At 41.9% G+C, this 24,397-nt stretch overlaps 2 protein-coding genes across 3 annotated transcripts; one reads left to right on the top strand and one right to left on the bottom strand.

The window, feature by feature from the left end:
* Nucleotides 1-30: 30 nt before the first annotated feature.
* On the top strand, nt 31-4,335 carry glrx (glutaredoxin (thioltransferase)). Its single transcript, XM_068316109.1, has 3 exons — nt 31-304; nt 1,211-1,342; nt 4,198-4,335. The coding sequence occupies exons 1-2, from the start codon at nt 98-100 to the stop codon at nt 1,322-1,324; spliced, it is 321 nt and encodes a 106-aa protein (XP_068172210.1). The 5' UTR covers nt 31-97; the 3' UTR covers nt 1,325-1,342; nt 4,198-4,335.
* On the bottom strand, nt 4,236-23,368 carry rhobtb3 (Rho related BTB domain containing 3). Of its 2 annotated transcripts, XM_068316108.1 has the most exons (13): nt 22,983-23,363; nt 22,410-22,641; nt 21,375-21,567; nt 18,896-19,053; nt 18,514-18,622; nt 15,270-15,465; nt 14,965-15,161; nt 10,402-10,511; nt 9,135-9,240; nt 8,230-8,403; nt 5,723-5,889; nt 4,808-4,904; nt 4,236-4,354 (listed from the first exon to the last, which is right to left on the bottom strand). In XM_068316108.1, coding segments are annotated over exons 1-13 (1,860 nt in total). In that variant the 5' UTR covers nt 22,985-23,363. The 2 variants fall into 2 exon arrangements, 1 of the variants encoding a protein (XP_068172209.1); XR_011035461.1 differs by lacking the exon at nt 4,236-4,354 and having other exon boundaries at nt 4,800-4,904; nt 5,723-5,885; nt 22,983-23,368.
* Between the last annotated feature and the right edge of the window lie 1,029 nt (nt 23,369-24,397).

Raw genomic sequence — 24,397 nt, 5'->3', positions numbered from 1 at the left:
TACGTCATCCTTTCTTTAATATTGAAACACAACGGAGATCGTCTTTCTTCTCTCTTGACGTCTCGGCCTTCTGTACTTAGAGCCGCCTCGAACAAAAATGGCGCAGCAGTTTGTTCAAGCCAAAATCAAAGGAGACAAGGTGGTTCTGTTCATGAAGCCCACCTGTCCCTACTGCACCACGGCCAAAGCTGTGTTGTCAAAATATAAGTTCAAACCGGGACATCTGGAGTTCATTGACATCAGTGGACGCAGTGACATGGGAAGTGTGCAGGACTATTTACTGGAGCTAACAGGAGCCAGAACGGTAATATTGCTGTGTCATGCTAAAGAGATAAAACATTTAACTTTACGGTGAAACCATAGGAAATAAATCGAGACTTTTGTCTTGTTTTTTAATGGAGTTGTAAGAAGTTGAGGTTCTGAAAGTGATCACACGGTTCCACGAATCTTTAAATAAGTGTTGCGGGCATTAGGAGGTCACACCGTCTCAACAAGAAAGTGAAGAGTAGATATAAATCCATCCGCGGAATGAGAGATAAAGAAAATAGTGAGCTCCTTCAAAATAAAAGTCCATATTTTGAAAAAAAAACTGTTGTTTCCGTAATCAAAGCATGTAGTCATGTGAAGATAAATGTTGACTAATCAGTTCCTCTTTCTTTAGAAATTTTCGCATATTAATGTCATAGCAATGTCCAGTTTTGTTTTTACTTATTTCAGGAAAAGAACGTGATTTCATTGCAACTTAAAAATTACCTTATCAAACAAAAGATATTTTCCCACTTAAAAAATTGTTAAAATCACACACATATGTATCATATCAGGTTTGCATGATCAGAACGCCTTTACCCAGCGTTGTGAAGGAGCTTTACCATTTAAATCTCAGACATTTGGTGTGTTTTTTTGCCTTTTTTGTTTTGTTACTGATTCAATTGAGATAATTATGAAATGATAAGGAATAAAATATAGGCTGGGTTTTTCACAAATTTGAAAGAAATTACTCAAAAAGTTTTGCATAAATCCTGTAGTGCATGTTTTTAAATTCTTAAACTTCCTTACATTTGGCTCATCAGTCAACCCAGAGGTGTTGTGGTTTTCAGATGTTAAACTGATAGTTACCATGGAAAAGACAAAGCATGGCATTTATCATCAATGACAATCAATGACGTCATATTTTCCACATGTATCCCTGCTCCTCTTGTGTTAATTTTAGGTCCCTCGAGTGTTCATCGGTGAGGAGTGTATTGGAGGCGGCAGCGATGTGAAGGCGTTGCATGATGATGGTAAACTGGAGGGCATGCTGCAGCGTATTGGAGCTCTACAGTGACCCCGCCCCATCCCCCAGGTATAGCACACACACAGACTCATACATTACACACATGTAGTCATAGGGTTTGGCTGTGGGAAGAGGAGAAAAGAGGAAAATATGCAAGCATCTGTAATAGCAGATGGAAAAAGCTGGTAATACCTACCTCCTCCTCTCAGAAGGCCAGGAGTAAGTCATTAAGTGCATTAATTAGTAACGATAAGCTCTCATTAGTGTAGAAATAAATACCCAAAAGGAAGTAGGATGCCTGAGGTGGTGCTCAAAGAGATGGCAGCTAATTGGTTGATATAAAGAGTAAAATCTGCTCTAGGCTTGGGCGATCACATCCTGGTGGAAGAGACGGGTGAATTTAAAGAATCACCTGAGTGAAAGAATTATGAGATTAGTTAAATCTCCAGGGGTGGGTCGCTCACCTGAACACGTTTCTACATCACACCTGTTCTGCAAGGCCGGGGTGTACCATTCATGAAGACACCTGTTTCAGCCCTTTAGAACCCTCCACACAAGGGAGAAACTGATACCTGATAACACCTTTGTTGCGTTCAGAAAGACGTTGGGCAGAATAAAGGACGGATTGAAAACGCTGTCTAAAATTAGCCTCCGCAAATGTTAGGGAGTCACAACTTTCCACTGCTTCTCTCTATAAACCCAATTCCTAGAAAGTTTAAGAAACCTTTTATGCTCAAAACTTCCGATTGGACTGTCCCAGAGGCAAAGACGACATTCGTGCTGAAAGATACAAACAGATTTCGGAACAAAATGCGTTACCATCCAGATGACAGCATGTTCAGATTCATCCCTGCTTATTTCAGTGGGGAAAGGAAGCAACATGCTGCACACCACAGGTTACAAGGATTTGCACATTATTTTGTTTTCATGTATGCATTTATGCATGTATTTATTTTATACACAGTACCTGTGTTTAAAGAAAAACATGGGTACATAACATAAAATATTCCAATTTTAATGAAAAACTGCAGTAGAAATGATTGTGGTGAAAATGCAAAAGAAGTCTGTTGCATTCAGACATGAATTAAGTCAACGTTTGTTCATTCGAAAACCTTTTTATTTAAAGTCAGTCATGATATCTACAGTCTGTACAACACTGGCCCAGTGGAGTCACAAAGCAACACTGTTTCAGTCCTTTTTTTCAACTGGTATGGACTGGAGGGTTCTTTTAGTGTGATTTGTCTGAGGAGATGAACATATGAACATGTAAATGGTTGTGACGCAGCAGCAGGTTAAATATGCTACTGATATTATCTGTACACTGCCAGAATCGGTGCTTTCTCTTGTTATATACACACCTGCTGCTATAACGTTGCTAAAACACAGCAAGAACTGGAGACAAATACAATTACAAACTGTTTGATGACTAGTGATGAATGATGCTGATTAAAAATGGGGATTTTTTTTTGTTGCATGTGTTGATTTCTCTCTTCCTGTACGCTACTTTTTTTCTGACAAGTCAATACCAGTTAAAAAACAGTATAAAATAGTGTCACCCAGTTGTCTCATATTTTAATGCCAAAATCATGTCATCCCAGTATACTTTACAAAAATAATTGCAGCACCAATAAATAATGATCTCCTTATGACTAAAAAAACAACTGAATAAAAAAAATGGTAATTTAGTAGTGTATGACCCAGAGGCGTTGTGGTTTTTCGTGAACCAACCTGTTTTGTTTTTTATTTTTAATCTTATTCTGCTTCTGGTTTTGTAAATGCTACAAAAGGCCTCGGCCCTTTGGTGTGACACAGACAGACCATTATCATTTGTTATTGCAAACAGAATACTTTCTTAGCATCCCACTAAGGAATCTTCCAGCTCACAGGAAAAACATATTTGTTCTGCATTTAATGCATAGAGGACTTTTATTTTAAAGGTTTAATTTTATGCTGCGTCTCAGAAATGCAAGTCACCATCGCTGACGTTCCAATCCAGCCACCAGAATATTGTTCACATCGCGAACGTCATTGTTTCAAGGCTGGAATTTTACTCTGATCAAATTTGGTTGACATTCGTAGTGAAAGGAGATCTGTAGTTACCTATCCTCCTCATCTTCTTCAACAACAAAATCAAGTCAACTTACTGAAACCACTAGTACTGACTCTACTGTCAACTCTGGAGGATGGCAAACACTTGGGTCAATTCACAAGCAGATCATGAACAGCTGATGGCCTGAGCTATTGTTGCTTCTCTGGTCAGTTTCTTACCCTGTCTTCATCAACCAGTGTTCAGTGCATATGCAGAATGAATGAAAGAAGACCTGAACATTCCCACTTCTGTCACATGACTCTTGATTGGTCATTTATCCGATCTAGGAATGAATATGAGAGCAACTCAGATCTGATTTGAGGATTTGAGGCTTAGAACTTCACCAAAACAAAATGCTACTTGTTCAAGGTTTATAGATCCAAAATGACATGAAAGCAACACCAACCAAAGTTTACTTTTAGGCGGAGCCCTCCTGTGTCCTATAACCATGTTATCTGTTGCCATGGTACCATCTGTATGTAACGTGGTCATTTGATGGATCATTTCTTGTCATAGAGCCATGTTGCTGTCCATCCAGCCAAGAAAAACAATCTTCCACTTAGTCTTCGACCGATGGCCAACGAGTTGCTTTTAAATCCGTATCGATGGTCGAGGAGTCTTTGTGTATTGCCGATGATGAGAAGGACGTACAGTCAATTTTCGGGGGTGTGATGGGGGGTTGGAGATGTGTATCACAGTGTGTGTGTATGTGTGTCACTGTTTTTTTTTTTTCCTTCTCTGCAAGCTGGAAAAAAAACTACGTTTTTCCATCTGAAGTGCCGATAATCAGTCTTTTTCGCCCCTGGTTCCTTTCCTCACACCCCATCCCCTTCAGTCCCTGTGGTCCCCAGGCTTTTGGCGTCCAGATGGTGGTCACATGACTGTACAACGGGACTTGCGAAGTTTGCGTCGCCTCTGCTGGTACTCACTAAGCTCCTGCAAGTAGCCTCTGGATGGCCAGCGTAGCCTCTCAACCTGCTCACGCTCCTCATCTGGAACACACACCATCAGAAAACAATCACTGTACAACAGCTCTTTTCTTGTGCTTTACTGCAGCATGATTTACTGTTCTTGGCTGAGTCTAGTTAATGGATTTGGGCTCTGATCACTGCCAACAAACAAAATATCTGACAAGATTGTCTTTGCAATGACCAGCAATAGATGATCATGAGCTGTCAATTTAATCGGGTTTTGTGCCCCTGAAAATCCGTCCAATGACAAGAAATGATTTTTGTGTGTGATAAATGATGACAATAAAATCCTGCTAAAGCTACTAACCACGTCAATGCTGCAGTGTGTCTTTGTAACCTGCTATCATTTCCTTTAAATGCTACTGACTAGTATAGGAGAAATCAAACTAGTCTAATATGTACTGCCATATTATGATGTATGGCAGATGATCTTTAACTCTTGCACCTTGTTTGGGTCAGTAAAGTCGTACTAACCAGAGAGTTCCAGGAAGTCTGGCTTGTGACTGAAGATCAGGTAGTTGTTGGCGATGAAGTGGAGGAGCCAGATGTACAGCTGCTCTGCATTGTGGCACTGAGAATCATTTTAAGATAGACATTAAACAAATAGCTGGAAACCCCGTGAAGTTAATGTTTTTTAGCTGTTAAAATCTTTAGCAGATGGAGACTACAGGCAAATGCCTGTTAAACATTTGGGGGGGTTGAGATCAATTTCAATGTTTGATTTTTGGACGGTAAAAGATAAAGCCGATAGAAGGGGATTTGATGATATGTGGGGATAGGATGGGAGAAGAAGGGATAGGAGATGATGGGTTTAAGATAATATAGAAGTAGATTTGATAGGATGGGATCAACAAGAATACTGTTTAAATTTATGCAGCTTAGTGTTTCAACCTCTATTCGGAAGTAAGGACAGGATAGTAAAATAGGTTATAGTAAATTATACAAGAGCAATTGGCTAGCAAAGGGGAAAAGAGGATCGAAAAGGTTAGATAAAGATGTAAAGTTTATAGGAAGGAGAAGCTAGGTTGAAGTTTCTATAGAATGGGATTTGATCAGTTTGGATGAGATAAACCAGGATACCATAATTTATGCAGTAAGTGGTTCACTTCCTGATAAAGGATAGGATAGGATTAGAGGATGGATACGATGGAAAAGGAATAGAATTTGTTTAATACTAATCAAATTTAGTCGATCATTAAACATTAAGGAACAGAATAATGATTAATTTGGAATGAGAAATTTGTAAATTAACAGCACGCATTTTTAAATCCCTTAGGTGCGAATAGAATATCTGATTTGTGATACATGAGTGGAACCATCAGGGATCAGTCATGTGTGTGCACAGACAAAACATCTGCCTTATCTCTGCTGCCCTTTTAACACTCTGACCTTTGCTCGGCGGAGTAGTCTGATCACGCTGATTCCCGTGGACGACAGCTCCCTACTGGGCATGCTCTGCAGGTAAGCGCACACGCACACTTCACACAGATGCTGCAGACGTTTCACCTGGTACATCTCGGCACAGACCAGCACAGCCATGGCTTGCAGCACACTGGCTGGACACACAAACATGCAGTATTACATATAAAATTGTAATTGTCATTTATATTGTTACTATTATTGTTGGGAGTCTGTCATTGGAGAGCTAAGAGAAAGAGGAGAAAGAAAGAGGAAACATACCCAGGCAAATATTACTTTTTTCAGAAAAGGCATTTTTAGTACTTTTTCATTGTTTTTGTACTTTTTTTGTGTTTTCAGATAAAATCAAGATGAACTAAATCTGTGTTCAACCATAAACCATAAAAACACAAAACCAACACATTACTGCAGTAACAAAGAATCATCTATTCATTCTATCTGAATGTCAGTCATCTGTATGCCACATCATGCGTACATTTGTTAAATGACTAACAAATGTATGTCAGTTTTGTATGGTTATGACATCTCTGATCATCTGACAGACTAAATTTCTGCGGCCAAATCAAACAACAGATTTCCTTCTTGTTGCTCTTTCCAAGCTGTCAAATTACATCCGAACACACATGTGACAAACGTCATACAGGTTATGTCAGTCCTATTATGTAATGTTAAAATGTCAAATGATTCATTAATGTCATAAGCCATATTCAACTTCAACTACTTCCTCTTCGATTTTTTTTTTTATCACCCTCCGAACGGCTGATATGCAGCCGTTCGGAGGGTGTGTTGTGTCCGTGATCGTATAATAATCCATAAACGAGCCTTAATGGACATTGACTTTGTAATCTGCTCTCATGCGGTGTGAGCTGCGTGCGTTATGCATCTGAATGAAACACTCTTAGTTTCACACCCTTGGTTTTTGACTGTACTGGTGGACTCACCTTGCTTTGACCTTGAATGCTGAGCTCTTATGTAACGGTGCAGCGGCTGCAGCCTCTGGAGTGATTATTGCAGCTTTAATTTCTTTTTCCTGTGACTCACCCTACAGCCGTGTTCCTGGAGGCTTATCCTTCATGTGCCTCCAATGGATCTTACTGTCTGCATGTGTTTTATAATTCTTTTTATCAAACAATCTACCACATGATAAGGAGATTGTCGGTTCCCTGTAGCTGCAATGATTCTCATCCTGTCTTTATATGTTAGACTCAGCAGCTTTGTTACCCAACAGAAAGCAAGATGAATGAATCACCTCCAATTCTGTAAACAAGTTATTCGGCATCATATATTAATTAAGGAATAATTTTCTCTTTGAGTATTGGCAATCATCTGCAGATGGAGGACCTGATTTAAGAAGGACTACAGAGCTTCACACACACACACACACACACACACACACACACACACACACACACACACACACACACACACACACACACACACACACACAGATGCAATACTCACTGAATGCCTGCAGTGATAACTAAATCATCTTTTCATTCAAATCTGCATGAGGTGATATTTTCTCGCTGGGGGGCAGAAACACTGCAAGAATCATTAATGAGATTTCAGCTAATCCATTAGCTTCATCTAGTAGCTATCATCTAACAAACATGCTTTAAAATATAGCAGACGTGCTAAAAGTGGCTGAAAGATGCTCCGATTGTTTTTCGGTGGTATCAAAACTTTGGAGAAAGAAACATTTTTTAAAAAATATATAGAATACATTGAAGCTTGAAGCCTTCACCTGAGAATTAACAGCATTAATTACAGTACTCTGAAAATGAAATTGCACAACATGAGAAATAGCACCAGGGACGGAAACAATGACACATCTGTGACCGAGAGTTGGCTCCATTAAAAACCGATGAAGCAGCGAGGCCACGGCTTGATTTTGTCACCAAGAAAATCTAATTTAATGTCGAGCTCAGTGCTGTTAACCACGTGTCTCCTGAGACCGATGCTGGCAATATTTCAGTCACACAGATGGTTGATGGCCCTTGTCATCTGTGCTTTTGTTTTGGGCTGCGTTGCTCTAAGCAAGGAAAACACTCCTGAGTCCTCAAGTGTTTTCCGACTCTGTTTAGTCCTACTAACATCACATCATAGGGCCGTTATCCTTTCATTCCATCGGGCCAATCCCCAGCTATAAATCGACATTACTCTCAGTAGAACTGAGCTTCTATTTAGAGTTCCATCCTGTGTTAAACAAAGCAAATTCTATTTCTGTTACAGCCACAGCCTGGAGGAGAAGTTATTAACAGGCAAATTAATAACTCACTGAGGGTTTCCCAGCACATCCACCATAAAAAATTAACTTCTACAGCGTTTCACTCATCTTTAGATAAATAAGAGCCGTTGGCTGGCCTCTCTCTATATTTAGGGCTGTTTTAGGGTCCATTTAGTTTTTGTTTTCCAAAAACAGCAGTGATCCCTGCAATATTTTCAACACGCATCTGGGTTGTGTGCAGTGAACTCACCAGGACAGCAGGAGTCAGTGTAGAGGTACTCCAAGAAAGACAGGAAGGTGTCCGAGGAGACTCCATGGATGGGCACCACTCGACTCCGGGCCTCTGCGTACTTCCCGCTGAACATGGCCGCCATGACATCACAGCGTGCCACCAGCACTGCGCGATGGGCTGGCAAAACACTTCCTTAAAAACGCAGATGTTCAAAATGAACATTCAGAAGCATGAAGCTAAGTTACCAGAGAGAACGGACTGACGGGAGTGAATGTCATCTGGAGACATTCACAATGAACACTTGCAAGTCAAACATGGCTGATGTAAATCAAAAAGAGGCCAAACCTCCTTCAAGGAAGCCAACTGTGAGAGAAAATCTGACATTAAATAACCACAAAACAAATGGCATGTACAGCCTGGGCACAAGGCCTGGTCATAATTGCTGTCATTAATTGTTAACAGTCCGTGGCAGCTCTCGCCACACTCCATCAAAACATTAACGCGAAAATAAAACCCTGCAAAATATTGTAAAAACTTGCTCTGGGGTCTCCGAGCTAAAACGCAGCCCAGAGGTGGATGATCAAAAATAGCTCTCTGCACCGTTCTATGAGAAGAATATTGATTGAGGGGAGGCTTGTGGGCAATATTTCTGGATTTGTCAGTTTGATCCTTTACTAGAAAATTGGCAAAAAATTCAGCTTATGGAGGAGATGAAACATGACAACCGGTCCCCAGTTTGGTCTTGTGGACTTTTTATCTTAGTTAGTCTCTAAATGGATGACCAGGCGCTGCACCAGAATCATAATTCATTTACAGCTAATAAAATGCGACCTTCCTCTCTTCCTCTGATGTGTGACGGTGCATGCACTTATAAATGTGTGTATGTGTGTATGTGTGTGTCTAACTGCCTGGTGTGGACCCACCTTGTACCATGAAAATGACATCAGAGTAAAGAGGAGAATTGAAGAGGTTGACCAGAGTCTGGGGTCCGAGCTGAGCCGCCCGTGCACTTGGTGTGTCCCTGGGACCCTATGCACACACACACACACACACACACACACACACAGGGTAAAGAATAAGGGCTACTGGATGTCAGGTGCTGGTAGCGAACACAATTGTTATTCTGTGCATCGATCTGTGTATCACTTCGTCTCCGGAATGCAAATCTCCTCTCTGCCAGTCTTGCTTAACGCAGCCCAAACACACTTGCATTTCAATGCCGAGAACGATACGACAGCTGGCTAACACTGAAATCAAAGTGAGCACCAGAATGTCATCCAAACTGTCTATTTATTAACACATTCTGGCCATTTTATGCCTTCGGAACACAAATAATGGAATAGATGTGTGTATTGCATACTGTGCTGTGAAATTAACAGGGTATTGGTGGAGTCTACGCGCTCGAGTGACTTTGTTAATTCAGCGATTAAGTGTCATCAGAGCGTCCAATAATTATCACATGACCTTTTTTCTCAGTCGACTGAAACAGAGAGCTTCATATCCTTGCGGCGCTCTGTCGCAGCCTTCAGAGGAGAAGACAGCACCATCAAGACTCTTATCATGAGCAAATTTTAGCTGGTCGTACAGAGTGGGTGTCGTACACATTAGGGTGTCTCTTTCATTAACGTGACCCGGCCATCGGCGTGTCAGCTTGTCTCAACACTGCCTCAGGTGGAAGACCTACTTCTATCCAGACGAGTTGGTCGACCGAACACGGCGCCAAAAGCTTGTCAGATGGAGATATGTCACATCTCATGACGTCTCTCTGGATGCTGAAGCCTGCTGCGAGTTACGCCTCATGTGTCTTGAATACATCTAGTCATTGCACATGTGAGGTAAATTTCATGGCCGATGTCCAGAGTGAACTCCTTTCAAGATCTTGTGTTTTACTTTCAGTTCCTTTGAGAGCCTCTCTTGTTTATTTAGTGCGAACTCCCTCTTAGAGGAGATAGAGGAAGTCATTATGTCAATAGGCTAATTATAGCCGAGCTATTACAAAGTCTAGCCAATTAAATCCCCATTAGTGTGAACTACAAAAGCATGTTTTACCATCAAAGTGTAAATTTATTTTACCTGTTGTCCCGACATGAGATATTACGGCCTTAAACAAGATCATTAGCCTTTATGAAACTTGCTAATGAAAAGATTTAACTTGAGATAAGATGCGGTTCTAAACGCTAAAAACTTCACCTTGTCTCTGCCGATGAGGGATCTTATGCGCTCCATAAGCTGAGCCACCGCCAACGAACTCTTCAGCTTCTCCTCCAGGGCCTCCTGGAGGTGTTCCCACTCCCACGCTCCTGGAAAACAGCACCAAACACAAGGATTCTGTGGCTCCACAATAGCACAGTTTTGCTGAAACTCTTTTCAAGCTGACACCACGCTCCGACCGCCCACACACCTCAAAACACACACAACCTGTTTTTGACAAATTTGGCTTGTTCTAAAATTTGTTTTATATAATCCGTAGTGCTAATGTGTTGGACACTGAAGACAGACTCCCTCAATTTCACTCAGGGCAACAAATGCCTTTGCAAAACACATCATACTACGTAAGTTTCAGGTTCAGCAGTACCACACGAATATTTCAGAATGTTTGTATGGTATTATTTGCTAATCGGCACTAGAAACGGGATTATCTATCTTATCTGATGTTGATTTAAAGAAGTAAGCAAATATCGTTTAAGATATTTCACTACAAATAGGAACCCGGTGATATCACAAAAGTCAAGGGATCGGCTAAGTTTGGAGGATTCTGTTGGCCACGAAAATCTCCGCAAAGCCTCACCGCTTGATTGAGAAGCAGGATTCATCTTATAATAAATTCATAATGACAGTTTTAGTGTTGACTGAGGGATTAACTCAGCCATAGGTGGTGGATGATGACACCCGACACAAGCGCCTTATAGGCAGAGACACTAGCAGATTAGCTCACAAACAGCTGCACTGGTGACACGCTAGGTTGTTTAGCTGGAGAGAGGCTGAACAAAAAGAAATGCAGATGTTTAAGATGTTGACAGTCGTTTAGGTCACACCTTAATAGTTGACTGAAAAGCAGTATTGTGGGTTGTTAGAGCCGTCCAGGACACAGGTGGTCTGTTTGCGTAATGGGGTGCCGTGTGAGTCATTAGTGTTATTATCAGTTTCAGTCCACTGAAAGTGGCGGTGAAACATTCTGGGGAGAGAGACTAAGAGTGTTGTAGTTCAACGACTCCAGCATGCTGCTGCTAACACACAACCTCACATGACGCATCTCATTTTCGGTCTAGGCTCCAGTCTGCGGAGGGGGGGGGGGGGTTCAAGAGTTTTCTCATCATTTATCACACACTATGACCATGTGAACAATATCTGCAGGGATTGACGAGGTCGGAGCCAGACTCACACATTTAAAGTCGTGATCTGTAAATGCGTGACCTTGATGCTCGTCGATGCGTGAGCGACCTCAGAAGAGTTTTAACGGAGAAGCCTCTTGGATGAGCGATGGAAGGAAAAAACAAGTACAATAAGCCAAAACCCAGGGTGTAAACCAGCATGGTCACACACGAAAGAGATCACACAACACACACACACACAAACAATACCAGCCAAGTGACACATTCAATAATTCAGCACCAGGATACACAAGGAGACAGAGTCGCCCAGTGTTACCATCACACCAACAAAGTCAAGGCCTCTGAGAATGTCTGACACACACAAACACACACACACATGAACACGCGCACACAAGTGACAAAAACCCAGAGCGTTGCGTGTGACGCTGTGTTTACACTGACACAATATTGTTATGGTAATTTGTCCCGCTCGGCTAACAAACGAGCAGCAACTGACAAGCGAGTGGAATGAAATTGTGAGCAAGGAGCTGCATGTCCCCGACTCCGGGACAGAAAAGTAGGGTACAGCTTGTTGTGGATTTACTTCAAATGAACATCAGACGTTGGCTCGGCGTGCACCAACTGTTCCTGTGTGCAAAGGAGGCACACACACACACACACACACACACACACACACACACACACACACACACACACACACACACACACACACACACACACACACACACACACGTCTCTGAATGCAAGAAATAAAAGGATTGTTAAATGAATGCAATCACTTAATTTGAGGTCAGCTGCTTTGAATATGAGATAGGACCCGCCGTGATGAAGGTTAACATTTTTCACACAAGGCTTAACACGGTCTCCCTGAAGTGTTTTATGGAAACGTGACATTTCTGTTGTGCTCAGCCAATGCACACGCGTTCCTCTCCCCGCGATTGTCTCCAATGTTATCTTGCACTGAGGAGAACAGCACCTTAAAGCTCCCTCCCCCTATTCACCCTCACGTTTATTCACTCTTCTCAGCTTTTCACTCCTTCACTCTGCTGTATTCCTCTTCTCTCTTAAAAAAATGTTATCAGAAGGAATGTGTGTGCATGTTTGAGTGTGTGTGTGTGTGTGTGTGTGTGTGTGTGTGTGTGTGTGTGTGTGTGAGAGAGAGAGAGAGAGAGAGAGAGAGAGAGAGAGAGAGAGAGAGAGAGAGAGAGAGAGAGAGAGAGAGAGAGAGAGAACACACACCACACCCTCTGTCTTTCAACCTCTAAATTTCTTATTCTTATTCATGCAGTCACTTGGGGGGGGGGGACTCATTCAAGCACCATCATCTTCCTCCTTCCCTGCTCAAGCTTGAACGGCTGATGCACATGCTCAGCCGGTGTGTTAGCAGTTGTTGTGCTGTTCACGTGCGTGTTAAGAGGCATCCACGAATGAGATGTCAGATCAGCTTTTCGCCACGAGGACTGCAGCACGGCATCCAGCCCTTGTTGAGGCACTGGCATGCACAGAAGCTGCTATCTAACGTGCAGCGAGCAAAGCACTGCAGGCAGTCTGAGCAGCAGGCTGAGGTTTTCATTATGTCGATGAAGTCAGGAGAATGCTAAATGGCTGTTTAACCAGGCTTCATACAATGACCCAAGTACATTTTCCTTCCGTGAAAGCTTTGGGATGTTTTCTTCCCGTCTGCACCCTTGCTGGGTGAAGTTAATGTTCTATGTTATTAGGTTTACCTGACTGTTTCATTACAGATCTCTCTTTAACTTCTTCATGGTTTTGCTCGCTGCTGTATATGTGATTCTGTGACACAATGTCAGATCCTCAAGTAGAGGTTGTGTCTGTTAAAGGAAGGGGAGGCCGATGCAGCCGCACAACAAGCTGCCAGAGAAGATCAGCTTGACTGGAATGAAATAGCCTCTGCTGAGATTTTATGCTTTTATTTGTATTCTTCTTTTTAAAATTATTTTGAAATCTGAAAGTTTTATTACTTGTCTGTTTCATTCGATCCCTTTGTGAAGCACGTTGGTGCTCGAACAGTAAAGATTATCCCTCCCCATCTATTGACTGGTGCCAGTTCCAGCTGACTCAAAGGCTGGGAGAAGAGGTACAGCTGGACTGATGATGATGATGATGATATTGTCGTTGTAATTGTTTTTTTAAATAATATTATAATCATCATTATTTTTATATTATTATTAGCATAAATAAAATAACACAATAATAATAATAATAATAATAATAATAATAATAATAATAATAATAATAATAATAATAATAACAATAATGTGTGTCAGGATATTGTAACAGGATAGAGCGACCGCTTCTACCAACTAATCCCATCAGCCATCAAAATGATTGACTTTCCGAAGACATCTCTCTGTTCTGATCCAAGAGGCCACAGAACTTAATAAAACTGAGTTGGGTGGAGATAGAAAGAGACACGAGGGGCCAGAGGCATCTAACTACAAATGCAGGTTAAAAAAGCAGTGTGACACAATGAGTGATTGGCAACCGGATTAAATGACTACACTTGCTTTGCATCAGGCACTTTCAATTTGACTGATTTCTGTTCCCCACAATAATGGAACATTGGACAAGACCCAGTAGCAGGCAAACTGCCTTCCCTGCTGCCAGAGGACATTAATCATCACATCTAAATGATTGTAGAACGACTAACTGCTTTGAGGGAATGGAGTTCCCATGCTGCGAATGTCAGACGAGCTCTGATAGCTGTGTTTAAACTCCAGGGGACTCATTCACAAATTTATAATTGAGCGGGGTCTAAGATCGTTTTTTTTAAGGTGTGTCTACGTTCATTTCATAAAAGATGATAAGAAAAACAGGTGTTCAACTTATCCATCTCTGTGATCTATGTGTACAAATCTTTAATCAATATAAAATGACATCTGCGTTGTGATTTCCCTTTCTTTAATATCTGCACAAATTCATTCAAATATAGTCCATAGGAGAGACTTAACTCTCTAAAAGATGAGGACTTGTGAGGCTTGAAGAAGGGCAACGCATCATTCAGCAGATTAAATCCTGACTGGAAAATAAAGCAAAATCAGCCGTTTGGGAGTAAATGGAAGCAAATACACAGAACAGTGGTAAATTTTAAAAAGAAATGACTTTGCTTAGGAAATACTTTGATGATTACTTTCTAATATATTACACGTTTCTAATAAAACACTGTTTTTAAAAGGGTTTGTGTTCTGTGTGTTTAAAACAAATTTAGTATGAAATGATCGGCTGATCCAGTAATAATGGCTTCATATTTGCTTATAAAAAATTATCTATTTAATTACTAATTCCTGTGACATGACAGCATGTAACAGCAGCTCAATTAATGTCCCAGGTTCATATGAAAACAGAAACTGAATGGAAATGATTGAACTTTCCATGAGCAGTATTTCAGTGAGCTGTTTACCTCTGTAAATGAACATCAGCGTCTCCCACAAACACATGCACAGGAGGGGGTCCTTCACCACCAGACGGGTGAGGCGTCCCGTCAGGTGCCCCTCTGATCGGGGCGTGCCGTCAATAAAAGCCCCGTCCCAGGTGGAGAGCAGTGAATGGGGGCCTCCGTCTCGCTCTCTACAAACACACCGTGACTGAGGACGCTCCCTGTCACAACCAGAGAATAAATTCATGGTTATCCTGCTGGGAAACAGGCTCAGATGGCAAAATGCATTGTCAGTCTTCATCCAACAGACCAGCTAACGTCTGTCCTACCTGGTCTTGGGCCCGAGGAGCAGCTGTCTAAAATATGGGCTAACAGCACACAGCACGGATGCGTGGGCCCAACCGAGTTCCTTCCCCGAGTCACCGGCGTAGAAAGCCACATCGGCAAATTGCACACCACGCTCCAACAACCACTGCATATCCTGGGAGAAGCTGGACTCCTCGACTCGGATGGGGGGAAGACGGGCTGAAGAAAGGGAGGAAGATGGACAGAGGAGGTGATAAGAGGAGGGAGTGGACGGTGTTTTCATGAGCAACCACTACTTAAAGTCATGCATTCAGAGTATAAAGGAGAATAAGACATTTATGGCTGTAATTTACACCATAAATATGAATATGCCCTCAGTTTACCTTGTCTGCTTGAGTGAGTCCCTTATTGCTGACATTGGATATTAAACATTCAGAGAGAGATGGACTATGAGGTGTAAAGTAAAAATAGAGACCTCAAAGAACATGACATGATGTTTTCTTCGACTGCTTTCTTACGTTTGTCTTGGCATTAATATCAGATGAAGAAATGAGTATAAAAAAATCTGCGGTTCTCCATTCTGGTTTATTAAAGCAATAGAAAAATGTCATTTCTGTCTATTCTTGATTTGTCCCAGAATTATTTGTAAAAACCAGATTTTTCATGTTTCAATTATTTTATGTGCCTACGTAAAACACAACCAAAAGCTTCCTTTAAATAGAATTACAATGATGTTGAAATAATATACATATAAAATTATTAAAATTCATGAATTGATATTAATAAATAATATTGTCCTATTACATTCCAATCCATGTATAATAAAAAGTGGATCTATGCCTCCTTGTTTTTACGGCAACTTTTTATTGGTAATGAAACACAACTTCTGCTCTTGAATCAGTGCACGACATATTTAATGCAAACTACACAGTAAGTAGAGTAATGCAGTGTTGGACAGCCACCAAAATATCTGACAGTGCTCAACGCCTAGTTGGCTGGACTGAAGCTGTCAGTCACTGTGTCCAATTCAGACAAAAAGCTCAGAAACGTAGTCCGAACAATAATGCACAGGATTTTATTTAGTTCTTTTTAAATTCTGTAATGATTAAATGTGTAGGAAAATACTGAAATGTAAGCAGTACCCAATAATTGAGTTTAAAAAGCAATTCAAATCAACTAAACACCTGGATCTATTCGTATCAGAGCTAAAATACAACATAGTGAGCGAGGTCTTTCAGTTTGTGGCAAAATCCGGTAGTTAGGAATGGCATTTCCTTCCAGATTTAATTAGAATGTCATTTAGCAATGATGAGAGTCTGAAGAGGAAGAACATTAAGATAAAGTAAAGGAAAAGCAGCCGTCAAGCGCTGCGACTCCTGTGGAGCTCTGCTTCAACAATCAAACTCTGCCCCTGACTGTGATTGAATGCTGGCGATTCACGATCAGCTATTTTGTGTTTGAGTGGAGACAGTTCAATTAACAGGAAGATTTACTCCAACATTTGCTTTTTTTTCCGAGTAGTGTTGACGGTAAATAGTCGATTAAAGCGACACATTCCTCTGTGTTATATTCTGTGTGAGAGCTGCTGCAAAATCTGTTCCTGTGACATCAGAGACCTGGTTGGTGACAAAGAAGCACAGGTCAGTTCAGCTCTAAATTAACTCATGATAATTTAAAATTGTGTCCATCTGTCCGTGTAAATAGAAATGCATTTCCATCAGCATTTCCATATCATCTTGCACTGTTTGCTAATTGGCTGATACTCTTAAATGATGTCATCCAGTTGCATTATTCTGCTGTCCGTGCAGAATTAAATGAGCCTTTCATACCACTGACTGTTTATCTGAAAAGTGCTATGATGAGCATCTATTGACATGAACTCTGTTTTTTTTTTTTAAGCCAAAGATCAGATGAATAACTTTGTTGAAAATGCAGCAAAATCAGACAAACTATCAACCCATCTACCTTATCCATCCATCAAACCATCCAGGATGTTGGCTCTTAACAAATACAGTCTTAAGAGCGTAAAATCTTTTTCATGATATGTCTTCCAATTATGAAAGCACGATCAAACTTTAATGATGGGGTAAAACAAACAGAAGAAGAAAAGAACATTGTTTATCATCTGCTAACAAATCCCCGCAGCTTGTCCTCCGGGCAGCTGGCCACTCAAAAACAGAAAAAAGAAGTTTCTATTTTCTTGTAAACTAGTCACGTTTTCTCCATCTTGGACATTAAGTTGTTTACTTGAACGGTAGAAGACAGAATTAATGAAGAAATGATAGTCAGTCTGTGGCAGCTTTACAACCGGAGCTGTGCTGGGATGAACGCTCCGACGATGACTGCATGTGACCATTAACGGCTCCAGTTCACGGCTGGATCGATACCAGCATTAACTTTGTTTTTATAGCCCACGCTGCTTCTTACCTCCATGTGTTTGTGGCTGTGTCTGAATTTATTTGATAGATGTGTGATTTACATCCAGTCGCTTACCATGCGAGTGCTTCAAAGGATGAGCGGTCGCTACTTCAGTATGATTTATTTCTAAGTTTAACTAAAAATCGGAACTTCCAAAAAAAGAGATTTTAGTGAAATTACATTTCTAAATATGGGTTGATGAAAATTTGGTAACACCTTGATGATCTCATAACACTTTTACCCTGGGTTCTGAAAATAACTGATGAAGTTGTAGACTTAAATTAAAACTAACAACCGTACAGCATAAATAGCAAATATTTTAGGGCTCAAAGACACATACACATAAAGTGAACAAAGTGTGTTTATAGTGTGTCTAAATAGTTAAACTGATTAAATGAAACTGTTTTCAAAGCTCAATGAGTCATCCCCCACATCATCACAACAAGGTACTGAACACATTGTTGCTGTGTCTGGTGCTGAAAAGGGATCAGTCTAAAATAGATTTCAAGTCATTGAATAAAACGAGCCGACTTCGCTGTTTGTCTGGCTTCTTTTTTCCAGGTTAGAACAGAAAGATTGATCTGAATGGAACCTTTGTGCTCAGCTCTTTCTTGTGGCTATGTAAGCTGTAGGAAAGAACAATCCAGTCCAGCTGAATGACCCCTATAAACCCATGAAGAGACTTGTTTAAAGCAACATTAGTACCGCAGAAAAATGAGAATTCAATAATTAAATTGAAAGATAAAGGAAATAAAATGACTCAAAAGGGCTATCACTGCAAATACAAGCTGAAAAAAAGAATTTAAAAAAAGCAATATGAATGGTTCAGTGACATAGTATTCCTCTGACCTGGTTGTTCTAAGTGAGGAGGGCGAAGCTCATTCACTTTGTTTCCTCGTCTCCTCTCTGGCCTCTCTTTGGCTTTGTGTTTCAGACACTGAATCATGAAGTACTCCAGCTGAACAATCCAGAAATACACATGTTGTCAAAAAAGGTACAAAGATAGTCACATTACGTAATCAATTCTCTGTTTCCTGAGAAGACACACTACGCAGAAACCAACCCCATTGTCCTCTGCAACATAGTGAATCCACTGCATTAATTTAATGACACAAACCAACAAAATGTTCCAAACACTCATTTTCTTATTCAACTACAAGTTACACACGTTTAATTTGACCCCGTTGTTGTCTTCCAATTCTTATTTCACCCGCCTGATGCCACCACTCACCACGCTGCCAAAGTAGCGCCCAACGAACACATGGTTGAGCGAGGGCAGCTCCAGGTAGGTGGCCCCCAGGTCCCGGGACAGCTGCAGACCTTCACTGTGGGGCACGCAGCTGCTCCAGTCGGACGCACACAGCGGGCACGTGCACGGCGGGCCTTCATCTGCACAGAGAGGAGAACGTCATTCTACGATGAAGACGAAGGCTGGCTAAAAGACAGTTACGTAACTCCTTGATATTTTATTGTGCCACTATAGCTTTGTGAGCTCGGTGTGAATTGATGTAGGTAATTTTTTTCCAAGTGGGAACATGACAAAAATACTGTAAAATATAATAACGCTCAAAGTCCGTTTAAAAAGAATGTTTCAGTGCTCATTGAAATATCTTTATATTTGGACAAACAAACAAAAAACTGAAAGTTACTTGATGATCGTAACACAAAACTTAATAGCTCACCACTAAAAAGCGACAATGTATGTTTTTTTTTCATTTTGTGAAAGATTGACGCCTTCTTTCTTCAATGCCTTTTGTTGCTTCCTGACATGTGAATAGGTTGGTTTGGTATTCTGTCATTTGAAAACTACAAATTCTCATACAACAAGAGAAAAGACAGATAATCTGCACTGGCACACGTAATGGGACGAGCCATGTTGTGGGCATGTGTGCACGGGGAACAAAGAGCCAAAATCAGACGGAACTATTGAAGGGATTAGCTCGAGGGAGGAAAAAGACTGCACAAATGAGGAGCGAGCCAGGCAAAGATACAGCTAAGTGCTGGGACATTTGATAAATCACACAGCTAATTACCTATGGGCATGGAGACAGAGCTAGACAGTGTGCTTGTGTGCGTCTGTTTGTGTGTGTATGAGTGGTATGTTTGTGTGCATGCATTCCATGGATAAAAACACGTGTGTGCTGCTATACCGAGCCCCAGTTTAATGCACATACAGCAGCACAGCCACAACTGTGCCTTTGGTGGTCAAGCAGGGGGAGGGAAGTGCTTCGAGCTCAGCCATCATCCTGTTCAGTCATGAGCATGCATGACAACACTCACAGCGAGCAAAGAACACAAACAAAGAATTTGGTTGAGGTACCCACTTCCTCTCCTCTCTCTCTCCCTCTCTCTTTTTCTCTGGCAAAGACTCACACTGTAATCATCCTGCAGCAGAGTTACGACAGGATCTCAAAGAATGTCAAGCAGATGGGCTAAAAATACAACCTGGTGCTTTTGATGAGCTTGTTTACAGAATTTGGATTCGACAAGGGTCAGCGTGTGTGTGTGTGTGTGTGTGTGTGTGTGTGTGTGTGTGTGTGTGTGTGTGTGTGTGTGTGTGTGTGTGTGTGTGTGTGTGTGTGTAAAACCGCAAAAAGATACAGACTCAATGAGGTGTCTATGTCTTACCATGCTCATTCTCAAAGTGTTAATGTGGCTACACTCAAACCATCTAGTCCGATACATGGACAATCTACTGTGGTGGTGCATTTGTGCATTTAAATATATACCATGTATGACGGTGTATATTTAAAGGGAAAATTATGTGCAAAATTTGTAGTAGCTTCCAAAATGTTGGTTGCAGGGTGCAATCAGAGGAACCACAGCCTGCTACTCACGAGGTGTAGGAATCTTTAGCTGCAGCTATAGCTAAGGTTTTGTGGCTGTAGAGCTGACTGTGCTCTGCCCCGACTATGACCTCTGATCAGGGGGGGGGGGTCGTCATTGGCAACAGGACTCAGTCACCTACCAATGAAAATGACTGGTCACCTGCATATAGAATGCAGGGGTGATTTACAGTGGTTCCGATAAATACTCTGACCCCAGGTTTAAGGCAACATGGATGAAACTTTTGATTGAGATCTGTGCAGTTAGAAAATGTGTAAGACTATTCATTTCATCTGTATTTTGTGAGCTTCAGCAACAGGATGTTTAAGTGTTTGTATAGACAGTAATTTGAATCAGAAACAGAAGAGCAGTCAGACTACTGCCTCTAGAGGTAGAAAGGTGGTATTACACAAAATGATGGATGGAGGTAAGCTGCTCATTGTGATCATTTCAATTGACGCATTCTCCTGAGGTTGTCAATTCTGTTTATAATATATTTTTAAATTGAACCTCTAACATACGGTATGTGATGTGCAAAATCTTGGCTAGTTGTTGAGCGTCAATCCCAGGAGATGAAGCCTCAACAATAGGTCAAATTTGTTTTTCCGAATCTGCCTACTATACCTTTAAAGTTATGATTTTCCCAGACAGGAGCCTAAATGTCCGCCTGAATGCAGCCAAGATGAGACGATTATAAAATCATTCTTCTTAATGCTGGGAGGACAACCTAGAGGACACTAGGCTCAGACGTAGATCTCACCGACAAATGATGAGGACATAATGTCCAAAAATCAAACAAAACAACTGAGACAACAGTAAATTGTTAAATACCAGGATGTAAGACTGGGGGGTAAGACACAATGCCAAAACAGAAGCAGCCTCACCATTAAGCCGCGCTCCAACAGCTACCAGGATGACAGGGACTCCCCAGTGCCTCAGGAGAGGCCTGAGTCGTGGGGCGTAGCCATTCCTGACCTGCTGGAAGGCCAGTTTGTCAGTGACGGAATATTTAATTACCAGGATGTCTGCCTGCTCAAGAACTTTCCGTACGCTGGCCCAATCACTGTCCAGCAAATCCTGAAAAAGAACATCAAAAATATAAATAGGAGGAGGTCAGACAAAAGGAATATAATGTTACACACATACTGCTCCGATATAGGAGCTTTCAGGGTGACTTCCATCTATTGAAGTATGCATCATCTATATGCCTGTATTGGGGAATTTCACCTCAAACAAACCCTAATCCTTCCCTTTAGAGTATACATCAGTGTGACTCTTAGACTTTTATTCCCACTAGCAGCTCCCTTAAAATCAACTCAGCCCATTTGGCAAGAAAAAAAACACTTTAAGTAGCTTTAGGGTGGTTTGAGACAATTAGATTACCATATAACCCTATTTAGGGTTAGACAACCCCTGTAATAGGGAACATATATTGCTGCTTAAAAATCATAATGCTGCTCTCATTTCAAATTCATATGCCATTAAGGACAAATGTTCTTTTTAGCGAAGTGCATTTTAAAATAGCGCAATGAAGCTGTTTTCACAATGTCTGCGATCACTGCTGGAAGACAAGTGCCCTTCATCTCTAGAGAAACAGATGCAATGTGAAACGTTAAGTGGCACGCACTCTTCCACAATGCTTTGGAAAAATCACATCACTTTCTCATGTAACTGTATTGCCATCTTGGAATGCCATAACCTTCCTAAGAAAAAAAATATGATTAATGAGTTGAACAGTGCGGGAGGGGGGCAGAGCAACACTAAAATGTGACTCATAGGGTTCCCTTCTCACCTGCAGAATTAGGCATTGACCCATCGGTGAGTAAAACACACCAAAGCAGACATTCGTGCTACAGCAACGCTTGCAAGTCTGTGTTTTCTAATTCTACCCTCTACCCCCAAACGCACTGGGTTCTTACCCAGCTGGGACAATCCCGAACCACTACAGTGACATCCCCAAACACACGTGAGGTGTATTCCATGAAGGCCGGGTTGTGCAGGCTGCTCTCCAAATCACAGGATCCCACCAGCGCTCCGTGACCCAGGTAGCTCCACAGAAGGCCTCCCTGCAGCTGCCCCTGACCCATGAGCTCCTCTCCGGTCCCCACTCCACCGGGACACTCACTGCCCAAAGCCACAATGTGGATGGACCTGTAAGACAGACAAACCCCTTTGCTTGGACGTGACTTAATGGATCAAGTAGCTGGAGGAAGAGGATCTGAAGACATAGCGTCGAGAGAGAGGAGGTTTGGTCGGGTCGTTCTCATTCATGTCGGTACATCACCAGAAAAAAAAATGACAAGAGGCTCTCACAGCCTGCATCTGCAAGGGTTTCATCATGCATTTCATTTCATTCATTTCATTAAATGGAACTTCTAAATTCTGATAACTAAATGTGCTCTATTGATATTTATCAATCAGATTGACTAATAACACAACATGCAATCAACCCCCCTTCCTTCTCAATGAGTTGCCGCTGCAGAACAACTTACATTGTGGTCACCGAGGGGGGTATCGTTCCGCTGCTCTACGCCAGAGCCCGTTTCCCTCACCGCGCGTTTTCACGCCAGTCTGCAGTCAGACTCCGTCTTCCGCAATGAGCTGCGGCTCCGCTCCGTCGTTAATCCCTCTCATCGGTAGCTGCCCCCCCCGGGAGCCCGACTGCTGGGGAGTTTTGCAGTCACTGGCATTTCCCCGTCTCATTATTCATTCAGAAAAAAAGTGGAGCCAGATGCCGTCCAGAGGCGCAGCGGACAGACGAGCCGTCGGAGCGGCATAGAGCGGGTCCACAGCAGCGCCGGCGGGCAGCCGCTGCGCTAAGAGACAAACAAGTTGTCCGTCGGGAGGAACCAGCGTCCGCCACGGCCACCGGGAACGGTCTCGCGCCACGGAGTGCTGACCACATGAATGACGTCGGAGGTTTAAACAATGATGGAGAGAGGGGGGGGGGGAGAGAGAGAGGGAGAGAGAGAGAGAGAGAGAGAGAGAGAGAGAGAGAGGGGGGGGGGAGAGAGATGCGCAAGTGCGCGCGTACGTAACGCGCGCGCCAACACACCACACCTGTAAGGGTTTAGTGACGGTGTCGTTTTGTTGTTGAACACCTGCTTGTCCTTTTTTAAAAAAAAATAAAATAAAAACAAACATCTTTTTTTTTTTGTAAACACAAACAACACAACAACAGTTTGGAGGCGACGCACGTGCCAACAACTTCTGGCTCGCGCACCTCTGGCACGGCGGACCGAATCTGTTTGTTTGTTCCTCTCATGTGTTTTACACATGAAGAGCACGGATCATAGTAACGATTCTTTTATACGGATAACAGGTTTTTAGGGATAATTGTCAACATTAAGGTGTGATTTCTGTTTTTTTGTTTTTTTGTTTTTTTTTAGAGAAGTGTTCAATCTGTAAAAACCATCCATCCATATTTCTTAATCCATCTAATCCCGAATGACCGCTCCCCTGTGAGACCAACCGACCCCTATATGACACGAAGATTAAGAGGGAAAGGACATCTGAGGACAGGGGGCTGGATGTTCACTACTCTGCAGAGTATGCGGCTGTAGATGCACTATTACATGTAATAACGCGTCTACAGTAGTGTTATGCAGCCAGGGGAAGAACGACAGACCGACAGACGGCCTGCACCCTGGTCCATGCAGCGGGAACACCCAAAATCAATGTTTTATCCCGCTGAGGATTTTCTCCAGCTGACCATTTGCACTTATTATAGGCCTGTAAATGTCAAAATAATGTTAAGTATCTGGTACAAGAAGCCCTATGACCTTAACGACCTTACCACTAGTGTGCTGACAATTGCCAGTCTAGTGTGTGTGTGTGTGTGTGTGTGTGTGTGTGTGTGTGTGTGTGTGTGTGTGTGTGTGTGTGTGTGTGTGTGTGGTGTGTGTGT

This window comes from Antennarius striatus, chromosome 5 (assembly GCF_040054535.1).
Source record: "Antennarius striatus isolate MH-2024 chromosome 5, ASM4005453v1, whole genome shotgun sequence".
Taxonomy (NCBI): domain Eukaryota; kingdom Metazoa; phylum Chordata; class Actinopteri; order Lophiiformes; family Antennariidae; genus Antennarius; species Antennarius striatus.
This window is presented reverse-complemented; position numbering and strand designations above follow the sequence as displayed.